Here is an 18,237-nt window from a genome sequence, read left to right on the forward strand (position 1 = left end):
CCAAGAGTTCCCAGACAATCAGGGACGAGCTCAAGTCTCAAGAGTTAAGGCAGATCTGCTTCTGGAGAGTTTTTACACTACTGACGTTTCTGTCCTAGAGAAAGACTCATGGCAGATTCCCTATGATTTGTGATCTAGCAAACCAGCTCAGCACTGTCTTCCGAAGGCATGGGTAATCAAGCACCGAAAAAGGAATGCGCACTCTAATCGCCAAGGGGGAAATACTGAACGGTCTATCATCTCACCACTTCACAAAACAGGAAAGCACTTGTGACAGTATTTACCAGAGAGAAATGTACATTTTGGTTAAAGTTATGTATAACTTTTTTTTTCTTTTTAATGCCTGAATTTTGAACATAAGGAAATCCCTTGGGGGGAATTATAAAAGTCTACAAAGACTGTGGCCTCAAAAATATTTGCAACACTTCACCTAGACATACTTTACCATTATTTGCAGATACCTTATTTAAATTTCAATAAAAAGGGCCAAAAGTGTCTGTGTTCCCAATGAGGCATATGTTTTAGGATAAATGACTCTTCTTTTATATAAATGTTCACAAACACAAGTAAGAGTTAGAAAATGCATAACAAAGACTAGGATTGGCAGCACAAAACCACATTCATCTGATTTTGGATTTTCAACACTTAACACGACATAGATATTCTACTATGTATGTTTACTGCAAATGGGAGGAAGATGTTCCTAACTGGTAAAAGTATTGATAACGGAGAGATATTCTAAGAACACAAGAGCAGTTTCTTAGAGACTGAAAACAGCCAGGAGATGCCCAAGTATGTGCTAACCAGACACATCCTGCCTTTGGACAATGCGGTTTTAAAAGAGAGGGACTTAACTGCATCTAACATAAAATGCAGTTTTGAACCATTCTCTTGTCCAGTGAATGCAGAAAACTAGGAATACAGTTCAAAAAATAGATTTCTCAACTCCTTTGAATAAATTTAGGTATTTGAATCATATTCATGTCCAAATCATTTTCAGTAACATCAGGGTCAGTCTCATTCTTTAGAATAATCCCAACCCTTGGGACAGAGTGAGACCAACGCATTACAAAAAAAAGTCAGAATCAAATAAAGATGTGGTTTAGAAAGAACTGTTCAGAGTCACTCTTACAGATTTAGCAATTTATATTCATCTTTTGTTTAAAAGAGTATACCAGTAATGGAAAAATAAGATATGAAAAAGACAAAACCACAAGTACAATTATACTTGAGTATTTATCTTCAAAATTTAGGATTAAATTGCCTCTCTTCTTTACGTAGGAATTGGACATGGGGAAGTCTGCCTAGGAAACGTTAAAGACACATCGTTACCAATGGTACTGAAGGCTTAAAAAGTTGGGATTTTCTAAGGCACTAGGTAAACTTGAATAAACATACACAGTAAAGGGATGAGCTGGCTTGTGTGGGATAATTCTTAAAAAATTAAGGGTCAGCAGAAAGCTCTCCATTCTTAGCATAATGTTTGATATTAAATTTCAAATTAGTATAATAGTATCATTAAAAATAGCACACAGACAAGACTGCCTGTTAAGACTGTCAGGGCAGTGAGTTGCTTCCATAACCCAATCAGATTTTTAAGAACAAATTAATATCTCACAAAATAGAAATGCCTGTAAGACTCATACATATGCAGAATGCTGACCTAAACCTTTTAATTTGTTAAGAGCTTCCCATTCTTAAAAGTACATGATAATGAAAACTATATGGAATGCTATGCATCAAATTATTGCTCGTTTACATAGTAATTTTATAGTGCTTAAGCTGGCGTTAGTGGGTTATAAGAAAGGGCAGGGGAAAGTTTGTTCATATACATTTGTGAACACGAAAGAAACAAGGCACATAATGGCAGCAGTGCTGTCCCAGAATATCTTACAGACCAGCTCCAGCAGGTAACCTTTGGTACAGCTCCTTAACCTCTTCGTGCTTTGCTTTTCCTTTATCCACACTTTGCTTACGCATCTCGGCCATTTCAATACACCACTCCTCAAACTTGGAATTATCCCGATCTACCAGCTCTTGAAGAAAGGCTATTCAAAACAGAAAGACAAAAACTAATGTTTTCCTGTTTTTAAAGACACAGAACCATGCCAATCTCGAAATTACAGCAAATATCTGTTAGGATTCTAGCGGGAACTTCCTACTGCGGTCTCCCTTTCTATAAGAGATCTATAACCTGCAGACAAGAGTGAAAATGGAAACAGCCACTTGAATGATACTAGGTAATTCCCAATCTGGTTCTCTATGATGTCACCAGACAACTGGAGCCATCAAATGGCTCACAAATACCACTTAAAAACAGATGATGCCACAGACCACAGTCCAGTAGTAGGTAGGATGACAATTTAAGACTGCCCTCAGGCCTGTAGCAACTCTTCCCCGCCCCCCACCCCTTCTTAATTAAGTAAACTCTAAGCCCATGCCCATGGTGAGGCTTCAACTCATGACCCTGAGATCAAGAGTTGCATACTCTACCAACCGAGCCAGCCGGGCACCTTGCTAAGTGGGTATAACCCACTTGTATGCTTTACAAATTAAACCAAATGATTCCTTAAATACATGTTTTCTTACCTATAAAATTTTTTAAATTGTTTGTGGTTTTCTTTGGGAGGGAAGGGGTCAGTGGAACAGTTCTGTTAAAAGTTCCTTTATTTTTTGGGTGCTTGGGTAGCTCAGTTAGGCCTCCGAGTCTCGATGTCGGCTCAGGTCACAATCCTGGGGTTCCTGAGACTGAGCCCCATGTCGGGCTCTGTGCTCAGAGCCTCCCTGGGATTCTCTCTCTGGCTCTCCCTGACTCGTGCAGGCTATCTCTCATTCTTGCTCTCTCAAAATAAACTTTTTTTTTAACGGTACCTTTATTTTAAAAAACTCACTACTTTATTTATTTATTAAGATTTTATTATGGATCTGAAGCGGGCTCCGTGCTGACAGCAGAAGCCCAACCCGGGGCTCCACCCACGACCCATGAGATCATGACATGAACCAAAGTTGGGCATTCAACCGACTGAGCCACCCAGGCACCCCAAAATTTTGTAATTTTTAAGTAATCTCTACACCCAACACGGGGCTCAGACCCACTCACTACTCATGAGATCGAGTCACACACTCCACCAAATGAGCCAGACAGGCACCCCCAAGATTCACTACTTTAAAAGCAAATTTGTGATTATATTTACTTTCACCAACACTTACTATCTGCAATCAACCTATCTTAATAAATTAAAACAGGAAGTTTTTATTTTTGTAATTATCTTTAAATGTTTTATCTATTCTTGAGGGAGAGTGTGAGCGGGCGAGGGACAGAGAGGGGGGAACAGAAGATTTGAAGCGGGCTCTGTGATGAGCACAGCAAGCCTGATGAGGGGCTCAAACTCACAAACCACGAGATCATGACCTGAGCTGAAGTCAGACGCTCAAACGACTGAGCCACCCAGATGCCGCTAAAGCAGTAAGTTCTTGTCACTGACCTTTGAGCACAGTATTCTAACATATTTGCCTTATGTAACCCTGGAAAACTGCTTACCTGGTACCTGAACAATTGTGTTGGGTTTTTCTTGAGTTTGTAGTCTATACACCAACATGTATGCATTTCGAGAGCAGTGAGTTCCTTTGCCACACTTGGGTTTACGTGTCTGGGACTTAGAAGGTTCTGCTGAGGTCGAGAAATAAAAGATAACTAAATTAGAATGCCTCTAGTATGTTCATCCTTTTGCAAGGGAGGGGAAGGAGGAGGGCCACAGAAAACAAATTTCTATAATACACATTCAAGATACTTTAACAGGGATCTGAAACATTAAAAGGCAATACAAATTCAGCACGCTCTTTAGATGCTTGAGTATTTAAACAAGCTTACTACCCTACCCCCTTTGCCTGCCATATTCCATTTCTATAAGATGGTAAGAAAGTACTATTTTTCAGGAAGAAAAACCTAGAACCAAATAAAAAGTACTACTGCTATGAGTTTATTTTAATGTCGATCTTAAATTACAAAAGTAAGTCCAGGGGCGCCTAGGTGGCTCAATCGGTAAAGAGTCTGACTCTTGATTTTGGCTTAGGTCATGATGGTGCAGTGAGGGAGATCGAGCCCGATGTCAGGCTCTGTGCTGACAGCGCAGAGCCTGCTTGGGATTCTCTCTCCCTCTCCCTCAGAATAAATAAGTAAACTTAAAAAGATTTTAAAAATCAGGGCGCCTGGGTGGCTCAGTCAGTTGGGCATCCGACTTCAGCTCAGGTCATGATCTCAGGGTTCGGGAGTTTGAGCCCTGCATTGGGCTTGCTGCTGTCAGTGCAGAGACAGCTTTGGATCCTCTGATCACACCCTCTCTCATCCCTCCCCCAATTTGCGCACTCGAGCTCTCTCCAAAATGAATATTCTTTGAAGGATTAAAAAAAAAAATACAGTAAATCCAGATTATGACAGAGAACACACTGATGGTTCCCAGAGCAGAGGAGGGCAGGCAGCTGGGTGAAACAGATGACGGGGATTAAGGGAGTACACTGGCAGATGAATTGTTGACTCACTATATGTTAACTGGAATTAAAATCAAAATTCAATAAGTTATAAAAAAAAAATACGCAGATTTAATTGCCCAAAGAAATAAAACAGCATGTTCAAAATAGTGAAATGCTAATGAGCATAAAGATTAGCCACTAATCTCTACAAATTCAGTAGCATGGCATTCATTCCTAAGTGTTCTGCATGGCAAGTGGATCACATGAAAGTGATCTTCAGATTGGTGCCTAGGATCCAGGGGTAACCTTCCGGTGGTATGAGATCATGCTTACTTCTCAGGAAATCAATGACCAGGTCTCCAATTCACTATATACTTTTGTAGAATCGAGCTGCCTCAAAGCTGAGGTTCCACTGATAGCTCCTGCCTCTCCTTTCTCAGTCATCCCTCTCCCACTTTACAAAGGAAAGATATAACCTCACCCAGGGATTAAAAAAAATTTCTCAGCCATGTCATTAAAAGATGTGTTTACAATAAAATTTTGCTTTTTTATTTGATTCAGGAGTATTCTATAACATACTCATATGGGATTGACCAATGTGGTGATATTTATAATTTAAAAGATAAAGCTAGATCCTGAGGCAAGGGGGGGCGGGCAGGAGGGAGAAGGGGAAAGGGAGAAGGATATTGGGGGGAAAAAAGAAAAAGTTCAATCAAAAAGAACTTTAACTATTTAGAGCTTTATGGTTAAAGAAATCTGAAGTATATTCCATTAGAATAAAATTCTGCAGGGTCAGATGGAAATGATGGAAATACTAGTATGGGAGAAAGGGGGAGGGTTGAAAGTGTCCTGCTATAAACAAAGACCAATTCATATGTCTCTGAAATAGTGGGTATTGACTGTTAACTAATTTCATTTGGACGCTCTTAAAAGTGATGTTCCAGTTTCACTATGTCAGAAAGTCACATTATTTGGAGCACTTAAAATTATGATGAAAATGCCGGGTTTTAAAACATGCAAGGAACGCAAATTCGTTCAATATTCTTATAGAGAATACAGGAACAAAAAGTTTGAAGACCACCATAACAGTAAATTAAAAACGTCAGGAGCATATACAGTAAAGAGGCAGTTGGGCACTTCTAACCAGAAAGTATTATGATTTAACATGTTCAATTCTTTGTAGAAGATGGGAATATAAAACAATTCGTAAAAGTTCATAATAGAACACAGGTGAAAATGACTCGTGGAATTTAACAAACAAGGATTTTCTGTTTTTGATGAAAAGAAAACAACAGATGAAAGCTGTAACGAACATTGCGTAGTGGCATTAAAACACTGGAATGGAGGGGCGCCTGGGTGGCTCAGTCGGTTAAGCACCTGACTTCGGTTCAGGTCATGATCTCACGGTTTGTGGGGTCGGGCTCTGTGCTGACAGCTCAGAGGCTAGAGACTGCTCTGGATTCTGTACCTCCCCCTCTATCTCTCAAAAATAAACATTAGAAACAAACAAAAAAACACTGGAATGGAATCCTGATAGGTGTGGAGTCTCTTTCTCTTGAACTACTCTAAAATTTAGGGCTGCTTAGAAACAGTAGATAGGACAGCCTTACCAATGCTTTCATTCCTACAATTCTGACTAAAATGAAGACAAATCGAATAAACTTCAGTGAAGAACAGTCAAATAAAACCACGACACAATTATTCATAATTTAAAGCTACATCTCAGTTTTGTTCCCAGAAAGACTCTCACAAAAAGAAAAATTATAAGCAAAGGTTAAGACCTTGAGTGTTACTGAGATGGGATGGGAATAACATTGCTGAATATCTATAAACACCTGTTATTTAAAAGCAGAAAATACCTCTCTCAATTACAAGAATATCGTTGCCACTTAAATATCTGCAGAAAGATCTACCCACATGCCTGGAAAGCCAACTCCAATGGCCATGCTCCTCCCTGACACCTTGGGCAAGTGGTTCTGATCCACGAAGAACTGTGGAGGAGACACACACCCATTCCCATTCCTTTTCTCTTATTTAGACTCCCAAGTCCAAGCCGCTTCCAAGAATGACAAACACGGAGACAGAGGAATGAAAAGTTCAGCTGAGATGGCTTCTACTGGAAAAACTGTGCACTTCGTTAGGGAAGGGATGGGTCTTCTGGCCCAAGAAAATGGACAGGATGACAGCTCCAGAGTAAGGTGCTATTCACAAAGTACTGTGAAGGCAGACCTCATCACTACAAAATCGCAAGCAGCTTACTCCCCAGAGGCATTGCATCACACTCTGGGGATGGCATAAGATACTTAACAGGGAGGAGCAGGCACTGTTCTCAGAGCAAAGGTCCCCTGCTAGAGTTATTTCTCCAACATACATCTCCCAACACAAAGAAAAACATCATGGAAACCATCTCTGGAGGAAAATCTTTTTTTTTTTTTTTTTTTTTTAATTCAGGCATCGCTAACAAAAGATGTTCAGAGATTTTACGTGTGTTTAAGACATGCAAATACCCTTAATAACCCATACCAATCTTGGGCCATAAAAATTTATCAAAATATTTCCAGTAAAAAAAATTTTATATTTTAAAAGGGCACTCACAACTTAAAGGTTTTACCTAGATCTTCCTCAATCCCTAGTTGTAATTTCTTCCCCTCCATCTTTTCTATGTCTTCGTCATTAAACTTATACCATTCACCGGACTGTGGATCTTTCACATGGGCAATGTAGTGGCCAGAATAAGCACTCACTCCTCTGTGTATAAGGACTGCACTCAGTTCATACACATAGGACCCACCTGGAGAAAGAGAAAGGGAGAAAGTAAAAAACGTTTTGGACAACAATATTTCTTCTTATATCCTGAGCCTTAACGGTAATGATTAAAATTGTTTTCCTATCTGATAGCATTCAAAACATGGCACTTTTTTTTTTCTTTTTTACAAAAAATTTAGTTTTACAAAGTAATATAGCAGATGCTATCTTAAGCACCTGACTGTACTGACTCTCCATTTCTCTTGCAAAATATACAGATGGAAAGCTATCGCACTCTGGGCACCCAGGTCAGGGTTACAAAGCTATTCTGTAGTACACTTTGCTATTCTGCATGAATTGGCTCACCTATATACTTACCAAGAATCAGGTGATCATATTCTTCTCACAAATTACTTATACAAACTAATGAGATGGGAGTGTGAAATTCAAAAAATTTTTTTTCAAGAAGAAAAAATGTTTTAGAAAAAATTAGAGATAAGCCATTAAGAAAAATTGCTGTTGGGGCTCCTGGGTGGCTCAGTCGGTTGAGCGTCCGACTTCGGCCCAGGTCATGATCTCGCGGTCCGTGGGTTCGAGCCCTGCATCGGGCTCTGTGCTGACAGCTCGGAGCCCAGAGCCTGTTTCAGATTCTGTGTCTCCCTCTCTCTGACCCTCCCCCGTTCATGCTCTGTCTCTGTCTCAAAAATAAATAAACATTAAAAAAAAGAAAAACTGCTGTCAAAACAGGCATAGGCCAAGATAACTGGAAACAGGAGAGAAAACATTAAAATTTAGAATGAGGTGGGGCACCTGGGTGGCTCAGTCGGTTGAGCGGCTGACTTCGGCTCAGGCCATGATCTCACAGTTCACGGGTTCAAGCCCCACGTCGGGCTCTGTGCTGACAGCCCAGAGCCTGGAGGCTACTTTAGAATCTCACTCTCTCTTTCTCTCCCCCTGCCACCACCCGCCCCTCGTCTCTCACAAATGAATAAACGTTAAAAAATTAAATTAAAAAATCTAGAATGAGGGGCATGTGGCTATCACAGAAGAGCGTGCGACTCTCAATCGAAGTTCTGAATCTGAACCCCATGTTGAGTGCAGAGATGACTTAAATAAATAAAACTTCAAATAAATAAAAATGCAAAATGATTCTGCACTGAGGTTTCTTCAGAAGTATTTTTAAATTCCTATTTCACTTTAAAGAAAACCAATAAATAGACAAACAAAAGCATATTATGCACATGGTTTATGCAAGAGAAGGCTTTACCCATTTAACCAAATATCGGCAAAAGAACATGGCCATTTTCAGATACAATATTCTAAAGCTTTTTTTAAAGAAAATCTTTTAAACCAATCATGGGGAGAAATACATATGTACTGGGGAAAAAAAATCACTTCTATCTATTTTATTAAAAATTAGAAAACAAAAAACTAATTAGCAACTCCATAATACAGACAGAACCACTACTGACACTGAGACCTGCAGTTTTTTCTAACAAATATATCATTAACATCTTTCTATATCATTAAACATCGTAAAACTCATTGTAGTGGCACCTGGGTATCTCAGTCGGGTAAGCGTTCTTGACTCTTGATTTCAGCTCAGGTCATCTCAGGGTTTCCTGAGTTCTGCATGGAGCCTGCTTAGGACTCTCCCTCTCTCCCTCGCTCTCTGCCCCTCCCCTGCTCATGCTCCTGTCTCTCTCAAAAAAAATAAACATTAAAAAAAAATCAGATATGATAAAGAACCAAACTGAACTTCTAGAAATGAAAATTATAATAACTCAAAGTCAAAACTCTACAGAAAGGCTTAACGGTGGATTAGGTTCACCTGAACAGAGAATCAGTAAAGTAGAAGGTGGGGCTAAAGAAATTCTGGGACACACAGCACAAAGCAATGGAAGAGTCAGGGAACACCTTAACAAACACCTATTGGGATTCGAGGGGAGAAGAAAGAGTGGGGATGAGACATTTTAAGACACGATGGTTGAGGAATTGTTTGATACCTTTTGCAGGGAGGATAAATACACTTAGAATCTAGCCCAACAGGTCACAGTGACACTGCAGAATGCCCAAACCAAAGAAAAAACTCTTAACGATGACAAAACAGGCCCCAACCCCTCACCGGCAACACAAGCACTGCACGTGAACAGAACGGCCCACGTTAGGGAAAATAAATGTCACAAGAACAAAATACAGACAATTTTCAGACAATGATATGTGAAAACAATTTGCCATCGACAGACCCTTTCAAAAGGAATTTTATAAGCTCTATTCCATATTAAAAAAAAAAAAAAAAAGCCACTGCAGAGGGGAGGTCTAGAATGCAGAAGGGAATGAATGATAAACCAAAGACGGTGGTAAACAAAACACCAACAGTCCTACACACAATAAGGCAGCCTTTGAGTTTTTTAAAAAGCAGAACTAAAATACATACAGAAAACAGGAGCCCCTGGGTGGCTGAGGTGGTTAAGGGTCTGACTCTCGATTTCAGCTCAGGTCATGATCTCACATTTCATAAGTTTGAGCCCCGCACTGGGTTCCAGGCTAACAATGTGGAGTCTGCTTGGGATTCTCTCTCTCCTGCTCTCTCTGTCCTTTTCCTGTTCATGCTTGCTCTCTCTCTCTCTCTCTCTCTCTCAAAATAAATAAATAAATAAATAAATAAATAAACAAACAAACAAACTTTGAAAAATTACTAAAAAAAAAAACAAACACAAGAAATAAGCAATTTAAGAGAGGATCGACTTCTTAATGGTTTAAGGTCCTTGTAATGTGTTTTTGGTTTTTGTTATTTTTATTTAAGTAATCCTAAGATCAACAGTTACATTCTTCCAACTGAGCCAGCCAGGCACCCCAAGGTACTTGTACTGATTACAGAGGTAAAGACACTATGTCCAGAGTTAAGTGCACATGTTATTTTCTGTGTTAACTAACGGAAGTAGAGAATAGTGATATCAGACAGCTCAGGCTGTGTCTACCTGGTGTGCTGGTCCACACTCCATATTTTAGGGCTTACCTGGACTCCCCCACCTACTGTTCTTTCTACCACACTGCCCTCTCCCATTACTTCATGGTAAAAGTGAACCAGAAAAAGCCTCTCCATCTCCCCAACCTCAGGAAACCATAAAGTAAACCCACTACCCCTGAGGAGAGCAAGAGAAAGAGAACATGGGGTGGGAAGGGAATGTCATGGTGTTAGTCTGGCCTTTGTATCAGGTTCTTACAGCTTGGGTGAACAAGGGGACCTCAGCATTGAACTCAGGTTGTGCTGGTACCTAACTAGCAGGGATCCCAGATGCCTGGCAGAAATAAGGTCTCACTGGAGGATGTGGCGTCATGCCAGCCCTAAGGGAATCCCCACAGATTTTCCATGTGCAATAACCAGCATGCAATCAAAGATAACCGAGTACAAAAGAAACGTGACAACAACAAAAGAACCTACCGATACCCCCAAAATAAGCCTGCACAACATTCTAAGAGTCAGTCATGGACTATAAAAGTAGGCTATGTTTCAAGAAATGAGAAGCTTTAAAACATATTCAAGTAACGGGGAGCCATAAAATGTGGTACAGATTTGAACCACAGGAAAGATCAGTACTTAAGGGTAAGTGTGGGGGGGGGGGGGGGATAAGGGTAAGTGGACCGATGCAGTTAAAAGATCCAGGTTGGGGGGCGCCTGGGTGGTTCAGTCGGTTGGGCATCTGACTTCGGCTCAGGTCATGATCTTACACTCCTTGAGTTTAAACCCTGCATTGGGCTCTGCCTTGACAGCTCAGAGCCTGGAGCCTGCTTCAGATTCTGTGTCTCCCTCGCTCTCTGCCCCTCCCCCGCTTGCACTGTGTCTCTCTCTCTCTCCAAAATAAAATAAAAACATTAAAAAAAAAAATTTTTTTTTTAAGATCCAGATTGGGATTCCGTTTTTTCGTATAAGCTTGCAATTCCCCAAATTAAAAGGGTTGAGACACAGACAGACACACAGCTATGACAGTGTTTTTCTCCAGCCACCTTCAACCACAGCCCAGATAAAGGAGCCAGGGAGGCAAGCAGTGCAAGATTTCATCATGGGTTGGGTTTCACCTGGCAATATCCCAGGAGGAAAAAAGGTAAACTAAAGCCTAATGTCCAGGGATGCAAACTTACATCGTGAAGCACTGAAGCAAAATAAAAATAAAAATAAAAAATAGGGGTGCTTGGGGTGCTCAGTCAGTTAAGCATCTGTCTCGTGATCCGGGCACAGGTCATAAGCTCACGGTTCGTGATACTGAGCCCGGCGTCAGGCCAGAGCTCGCTTGGGATTCTCTCTCACTTCCGTGCATGCATGCTCTCTCCCCAAATAAACAAACGTTTAAAAAATTAAAAGTAAAAAAATAAATGAAGCACCATAAAAGCCAGATCAGTGCCTATGATTTGAGGGGAGAGAAGGGGGTGTTACTGGGAGGGGCAACAAAAAAGACTCTAGAGTACTGGGAAGCTTTATTTCTTGGCCTGGATGTTGCTCGTGCAGATGTCTACTTTGTGACAATTCTTCAAGCCAAACGTGTATTTTGGACTTTTATGAATGTGTTATATTTTATTCTAAAAAGGTAGGAAAGTCAATAGAGTGACGTGTATGGTGCACACAACAGCAGGACAAGGGAGGGTGTGCCCCTCAGGGTGGCTGAGGGAGAGAAGTGGGAGAGATCGCCTCTAATAGGAGTTCCACATAGTATTCCCTAAATTAAATCATCATGATACACCATACAAGTAGAAGCAGTAACTATGACTGTGTGACCGAGAGACAACAACACAAAAATTTTCATATCACATTACCGTTGTCAGCCTGAATTTATACTTACCAACTCATTGCTCTCAACAGCTTCAGAATTCTGGTAGTTGTGGACAGCCAGTGGAATCTGTTCTTTAATGGGCACCTTTATTACTGGATCTCAAGTCTGTCTTCGTGTTTTGCTAACTGTACTAGTTTACTTAAAATGTTTACTTATTTTTGAGAAGAGAGAGTGTGAGCCAGGAGAGGCAGAGAGAGGGGGACAGAGGATCCGAAGCAGGCTCTGCACTGACAGCAGAGAGCCTGACGTAGAGCTCAAACCCACGAACCGTGAGACCATGACCTGAGCCGAAGTTGGTCACTCAACAGACTGAGCCCCCCCAGGTGCCCAGCTAACTGTATTGAAATGTAACTGGTTACTTCTGAAATTCTATGAATTTTATTCAGCCCCCAGACCCTCAAGGTGGTCTACAGGTATGTTAAAATCTCTAAGAAATATGGCAAAAGTTCAGTTAGAGAGTCAAGGGCTAAAGGTTCAAGGAATGGAGACCCCTTGGTTTACAGATCTCTGCAGATCTGCGGGCCCACTATTTAAGGAAACAAGTGAATTCTCCTCTTAAAAAGACCATCTTTTAGACCTACTTTTTCAGCTTCATATGGATAGGTATGCATAGACACATATAAATAATACAGGAAAACAAATACTGGTGATATAGTTCTAGAATTGCAGGTAGTTTTTATTCTTTATGCCTTCTAAATTTTCCAAATTACCAAGAATGAACCCAACCCTGTGCAATTTTAACAAAAAGTAATGTTTTCAGTATTTAGAAGGTTGTGTGTTTGTACAGCAAATAGTACAAGAGCCTGTGAAAGACAGGTCTATAGCTACAAACTACTGGATTAATTTTACTAGTCTTAGCTAACAATTCTAAAATAAGGAAATAATTTTTATTCTTCTATTTAAATACTAAGAGATTAGTCAATGCACACACTAAATTTAAATATTTCTACAGAGTTTTTGACACGTCAAGTCTATTTCATAATCATCTTGTGCTCCTTACAGTACAAATTAGACAAATACATAATATATTTAGTAACATTAGTAAGAAAAACTATCAAAATCATACAGTGGAGACAAGGAAAGTGCCAATTTTACATCTAAGTTTCTGGACTCGGAGAAACCACCAGGCTATCAGACATCTCTAATTTTAAACAACTACCTGGAACAAAGGAGGCAGGAAGCAAACCACTAACCAAAGTGGACTACAGTTAAGTTACTCATTCAGCCAAATATAAAAGTAACAAAGTCCAGGTGCAAAGTCTGCAGCTGTTTTCTTCCTGCACCAAGGTGCAAATTTCAAACCCGCAACAGTGACAGAGCATCACACATTTTAAAGTATTTAATACATCATTCCCCAACCTATCCAATGGTTTTTTTCAAAGGTTTTATTTTATGGCTTGTTTCTATTGTAAGTTGCCTCCAGAAGCTTTTTATGGAAAGAGAAAGTTCATGATATTAATTTCTTTATTAAAAATTTAATGGACAGGAAGATCGATCTGAGAAGTGCAACAGTCCTTCCGGTCAGGTCAGGGCAAGAGGGACAAAAGGGCAAGAAGTCTTCCTCTATCAATAATCACCCTGTATGTAAGGTGAAGACCACCAAAACAAAAGGGTAGGAAACCGTTTGGCATATCATCATAGAACTCATCACTGATATGAATCAGAGCATACATATTGAAATTACGCCACCTAAAGTTTTTGATGAAAAGTTAAAAAAATAAAACACGAATGGAGGCAGCTCAGACAGACTTCACTTTATGAGGATTAGAGATACAGTTCTGACACTAAGGGACCACTTTGTGGGTTCAGACAGTAAAACACCTTCTCATGTTTTTATTCTTTTGTACACTTAATTATGTAGATCTTGACGAACCATCTAACCTTTGCTGTGTACTTACGGAAAAATGGAAGTAACACATCTCGGCTTGCCTAAAAAGCCTTTGTTCCCAGACAGACGTTAACGTTAGCAAATAAAATTTAGTAATCAACTGCTGTTCTGTATTCATCACAAGCAGATCACAAGTTACATTCTCTGAGCATTAAAATTATCACTGCTCGGTAAAAATATTACCTTTATGTTCCACATAAGGCTCCATATCCAAAATTTCTGAGAAGCCAATGTAGGTATTCAGCTTTTTCTTATGTCCAGTTTGCCTAACCAAGAGGAAAGCTAATTATATTTATATTTAAAACAATCATAAAACAATGTATAAGCTCTATCACCTAGTTTAATAAAAAACGCATTGGTAGCTAGGTAGGCTTCATTTAGCAATCTTGCTCAAAAACCTGTACGATTAGAAGTCGACATAATGCTGTCTTGTAATCGGTGTAAAATAATAGATTGAAATTATGAGTTTAAAGTGGTGATTCTAAACTTATTTCCGGAAGTTTTAATTTAATCACAACAGAGCCACCGAAGCTCCTGCACAGAAGTCATGTGCATACGCAAACACTGCCTTTATTGTAATTATAAAATCAAAGATATATTCCCGTGGGGGCTGGAGCACCGTTAACTATAAATTTACTCTACTTCTTATACAGAAATACAGGAACAGCAAGACAATTCACTCCTTACCTAAATGTTTGTTTTCCTTTTCTAATTTTTAATAATTAATAATAGAATAAAAAATAAGGACTCCCTACCTTTCTAGCTTTAACTCATATATGTCCAGCTTACCTAAGAATTTTGTGATCAAACCATGAATTATTTGCAAGTCAAAAGGACGGGCCCCACCTACAACTTTCACCCCCAAATCTAGAGTTTCAAATTGTAAGCATTGTATTACCTTCTCTGTCTATGGTAGAATCTGTCCCCATCAGGCCACAATGAACAACCAACACTGCTACTCTGCACATGCTTACCTGTCAAAGACAAAGCGCATCAGCTGTAAGTTCAGGGTGCAGGGAAGGCTGAGGAGTCTGATCTTCCTTGTTGCGTTCTGTTTACTTTGACAGTTTTCACAAAAGTATCGATTGTCTCCTTCTAATTTTTCTTCCTGCTCAGAAATAAGACATATTAGTTAAAAAAAAAAAAAAGTAGAGGGTGGAAAGGTTTTTTTTAAAAACTGATCAAATCTCTGATGGAAAGCATAATTTCATGTTCATTAACAGTCCCCCCCCCCCCCAAGCTGTTGAAGGTCAAGCCACTACAAGTAACAAAAAAGGACACCTACAATAAAAGGTACTACTTGGCAGGAATATTATTTACTTGCATACAACAATTTAAAATTGATGTGGCTCTTTCCAAAATGTATGATTTTAAAAAAAATTTTTAATGTTCATTTATTTTTGAGAGAGAAAGAAAGAGGGAGGGAGGGAGGGGCAGAGAGAAAGGGAGACACAGAATCTGAAGCAGACTCCAGGCACAGAGCTCGATGCAGGGCTCAAACCCAAAAACTGCGAGATCATGACCTGGGCCAAACCCAAGATGCCTAACCCACTGAGCCTCCCAGGTGCCCCCAAGGAAGTAGGTTCTAAGTTAAAAAAAAATCCTATGTACTTTGATACAACAAAATTAATTTAATAAGAGTGGGAAATGGGTGGGAATTACATATGGGCATCAGAATACACACACACACACACTTAAAATTACTGAACCACACTGATGACATTAAGCGAAAAGAATAATGCAGGAAATTCAGTGTTATAGCTAATGCTGGTTTCTTTTCAAATTGTTCCCGCATGTCCTCGTAACTCCCTGTCCAGTGCCCCTCCTCAGCATCCTTGGCCAGCTGCACCTACCTCCCTGATCCCCTATGTCTGAATGTCCTCTCTCTCTCAACCCCTTGTTAGTTTTATCCAGCCCCCAATGCCCTCCCCTGAACATACCCCAAAGCAAACTCCCAATTCCTCTCCCAAGCCTAGTCCTCCCACAGCCCTTGTCACAGCGGTTCTGGCAGCTCCATGCTTCCTGGCGCTCAGGCCAAAACCTCAGTCATCGTGGACTCCTCTCTTCTCCAGTCTGCAACTGTGGTAGCTCTACTTTGAAAACACACTGAAAATCCAAACACTACTTCTCACCTCTTCACCTAACCCTCGGTCAAAGCCACGGTCAACTCTTTCTGTCTCCCCGGCCCCACCTTCAGCCAGTTCTCAAGACGGCACCCAGAGCTAAGGATTCAAACACATCAGGACTCTCCTATGACTAGCACCCCCTGGTGGCATCTCACTGCACTCACAGTGAGAGTCCAAGCCTCTGGCAAAGGCGTATCCTAGGCGATGCTTAGTTATCTCCGCAACTTCCAACTTTCTCCCCTTGCTCATCCACTTCAGGCACACTGACCTGCTGTTCCTCAAACCACCAGGCACATTCTACACCTCCTTTCCTACATGGCTCCTTCCTTCACGTTCCATCATTTTATTTAGAACTGCAACCAACCTACCCTCCTTCCTACCACATTCTCCATCCCACTTCCCTGATTTATTCTTCACCACAATACCTATTATAGTTGACACACTATATATTATACTTATCCTTATTTTATTGTCCTTCTCTGGTCCCAAAACCACTACATTATAAGGCAAAACTCTGTTGTCTCTTTTGTTCACTATGGTTATCCCCAACTGCTGAAAACAGTGTGTGAAAGCAGTAATCGCTCGATCAATATTTAGCTGAATGAATTCAATAAATGAGTGTTTGAAGCAGGCTAACGGTTGTGCTAAAAAGGAGGAAAGGCACAAAAATGTTTTAAGATGTGAAGCTATATGATCAGCTCATCTACTACGTTAAGCGCTTGTTCCTTGGTAACAAAGGATTCCTCTTAGCAGCTTTTCAACTCTGAGCAAAAGAGACCCACTTCCATTTTCCCACATAAATCAAAACATACAGAAAGGAGAGATACGCAGTGGAGGGATTTAAGAATGACCACAGTGATTTTAAAAAGAAAACTGTATTCCACACATTGTAGTTCTCATTAAATGAAAGGACAAACTAACCTGGTAGTAACAGAGCTTAGATTCCCTTAAAACACTCTACCACTCTGAAACATACAAGTTTTTACACATAACTTTACACGTAAAATAACCTGAAAATATCCAAAAATTATTTTAATACACAATCTGCTTTGACACCTTAAAATTTACAAAGTTTCAGGGCAACTGAGTGGCTCGGTTGGTTAAGCATCCGACTTCGGCTCAGGTCACGATCTTGCGGTTTGTGGGTTCAAGCCCTGCCTCGTGTTCCATCTGTACGGAGTGCCTGCTTACGATTCTCTCTCTCCCTCTCCAACACCTCCCACCCCGCCCCCTGCCCTGTGCCTCTCCCCCGCTCAGGCTCTCATATCTCTGGGGATAGATAAACTTAAAAAAATCGAAACAAAAATTCATAAAGTTTCTTATAGATTATGACATAAACAGACACTTCATATGTGGAAAAGTCTGAAGTAATGAATTTAGCCATTAAATTTTTACAAATTCAGAATAATATTTAACTGTTAATGAGCAGAAACAACTATATACCTTCAAAAATTCCGAGATACAATCTGTTAACTGTTTATGGCCTTGGATATTTAACTCCAGTTCATAAAACTTTGATAAAAGCTTAGACTCTCTGCCACACTGGTTGCAACTATAATAAAACAGAGTGAAAGTTAAGATCAGAGTTGGAAAACAATAAAGTTCCATTGTATTACATTCTAGAACCATGGAGAGAAGCATTTACCACCTTATTTCCTTGGTTCTCTTTCACAGAAATTATTTACACTGTATGTTAAAAATAAAAACAGAAAGTGATTGGTGAAGCATGGATTTTAGGCTTAGGAAAAATTTTCAGAGGCATTTTGCATTTACTCTTACGAGTGGCTCCAATCTTACTCTTTCAACTCACACCACAGCCACAAAGTCCATGGCAAGAGCTTGACCACACGTAGGTCTCAACACCTGAATGAGTCCAACTGAATTTACCAAGTGAGTTGCTTTCATGTTCCCCCTGGAAATGTATTACTAGAAATATTTCAGGTCCCGCGATAACCCACGAAGGCTATAACTTGGAACTGAACTGAAAATCACATCACATACGAGCAACTGTCTTAGAATAAAATGTACCCTGGGAAAGATGAAACACACTTACACAGTTACATAAGCATATTCTCCACAGAATTGCTGCTGGACAATGTTCCGCACATCTGGATTCTTTTGTTTAGACAAAGTATCTTCCAAAAGAGACATAAATAGCTTTGAAAATTCTTGGGCATCC

At 40.0% G+C, this 18,237-nt stretch overlaps 1 protein-coding gene across 5 annotated transcripts in view; it reads right to left on the reverse strand.

Moving 5' to 3' along the window:
• Positions 1-18,237, reverse strand: part of USP48 (ubiquitin specific peptidase 48) — an 89,963-nt gene that overhangs the window by 38,687 nt on the left and 33,039 nt on the right. The window contains exons 5-11 of one of the 5 annotated variants that reach the window (XM_042948508.1): positions 18,112-18,236; positions 17,502-17,610; positions 14,907-15,040; positions 14,116-14,198; positions 7,082-7,261; positions 3,542-3,670; positions 1,899-2,048 (exon numbers count right to left, since the gene is read on the reverse strand). In XM_042948508.1, the coding sequence (XP_042804442.1) occupies positions 1,899-2,048; positions 3,542-3,670; positions 7,082-7,261; positions 14,116-14,198; positions 14,907-15,040; positions 17,502-17,610; positions 18,112-18,236 (910 nt within the window). Of the gene's footprint in view, positions 1-1,890; positions 2,049-3,541; positions 3,671-7,081; positions 7,262-14,115; positions 14,199-14,906; positions 15,041-17,501; positions 17,611-18,111; position 18,237 lie in introns of those variants that run through there. The other 4 variants (XM_042948505.1, XM_042948509.1, XM_042948507.1 and 1 more) reach the window with 4 other exon arrangements.

The sequence above is a fragment of the Panthera leo genome, chromosome C1, assembly GCF_018350215.1.
Source record: "Panthera leo isolate Ple1 chromosome C1, P.leo_Ple1_pat1.1, whole genome shotgun sequence".
Classification (NCBI taxonomy): domain Eukaryota; kingdom Metazoa; phylum Chordata; class Mammalia; order Carnivora; family Felidae; genus Panthera; species Panthera leo.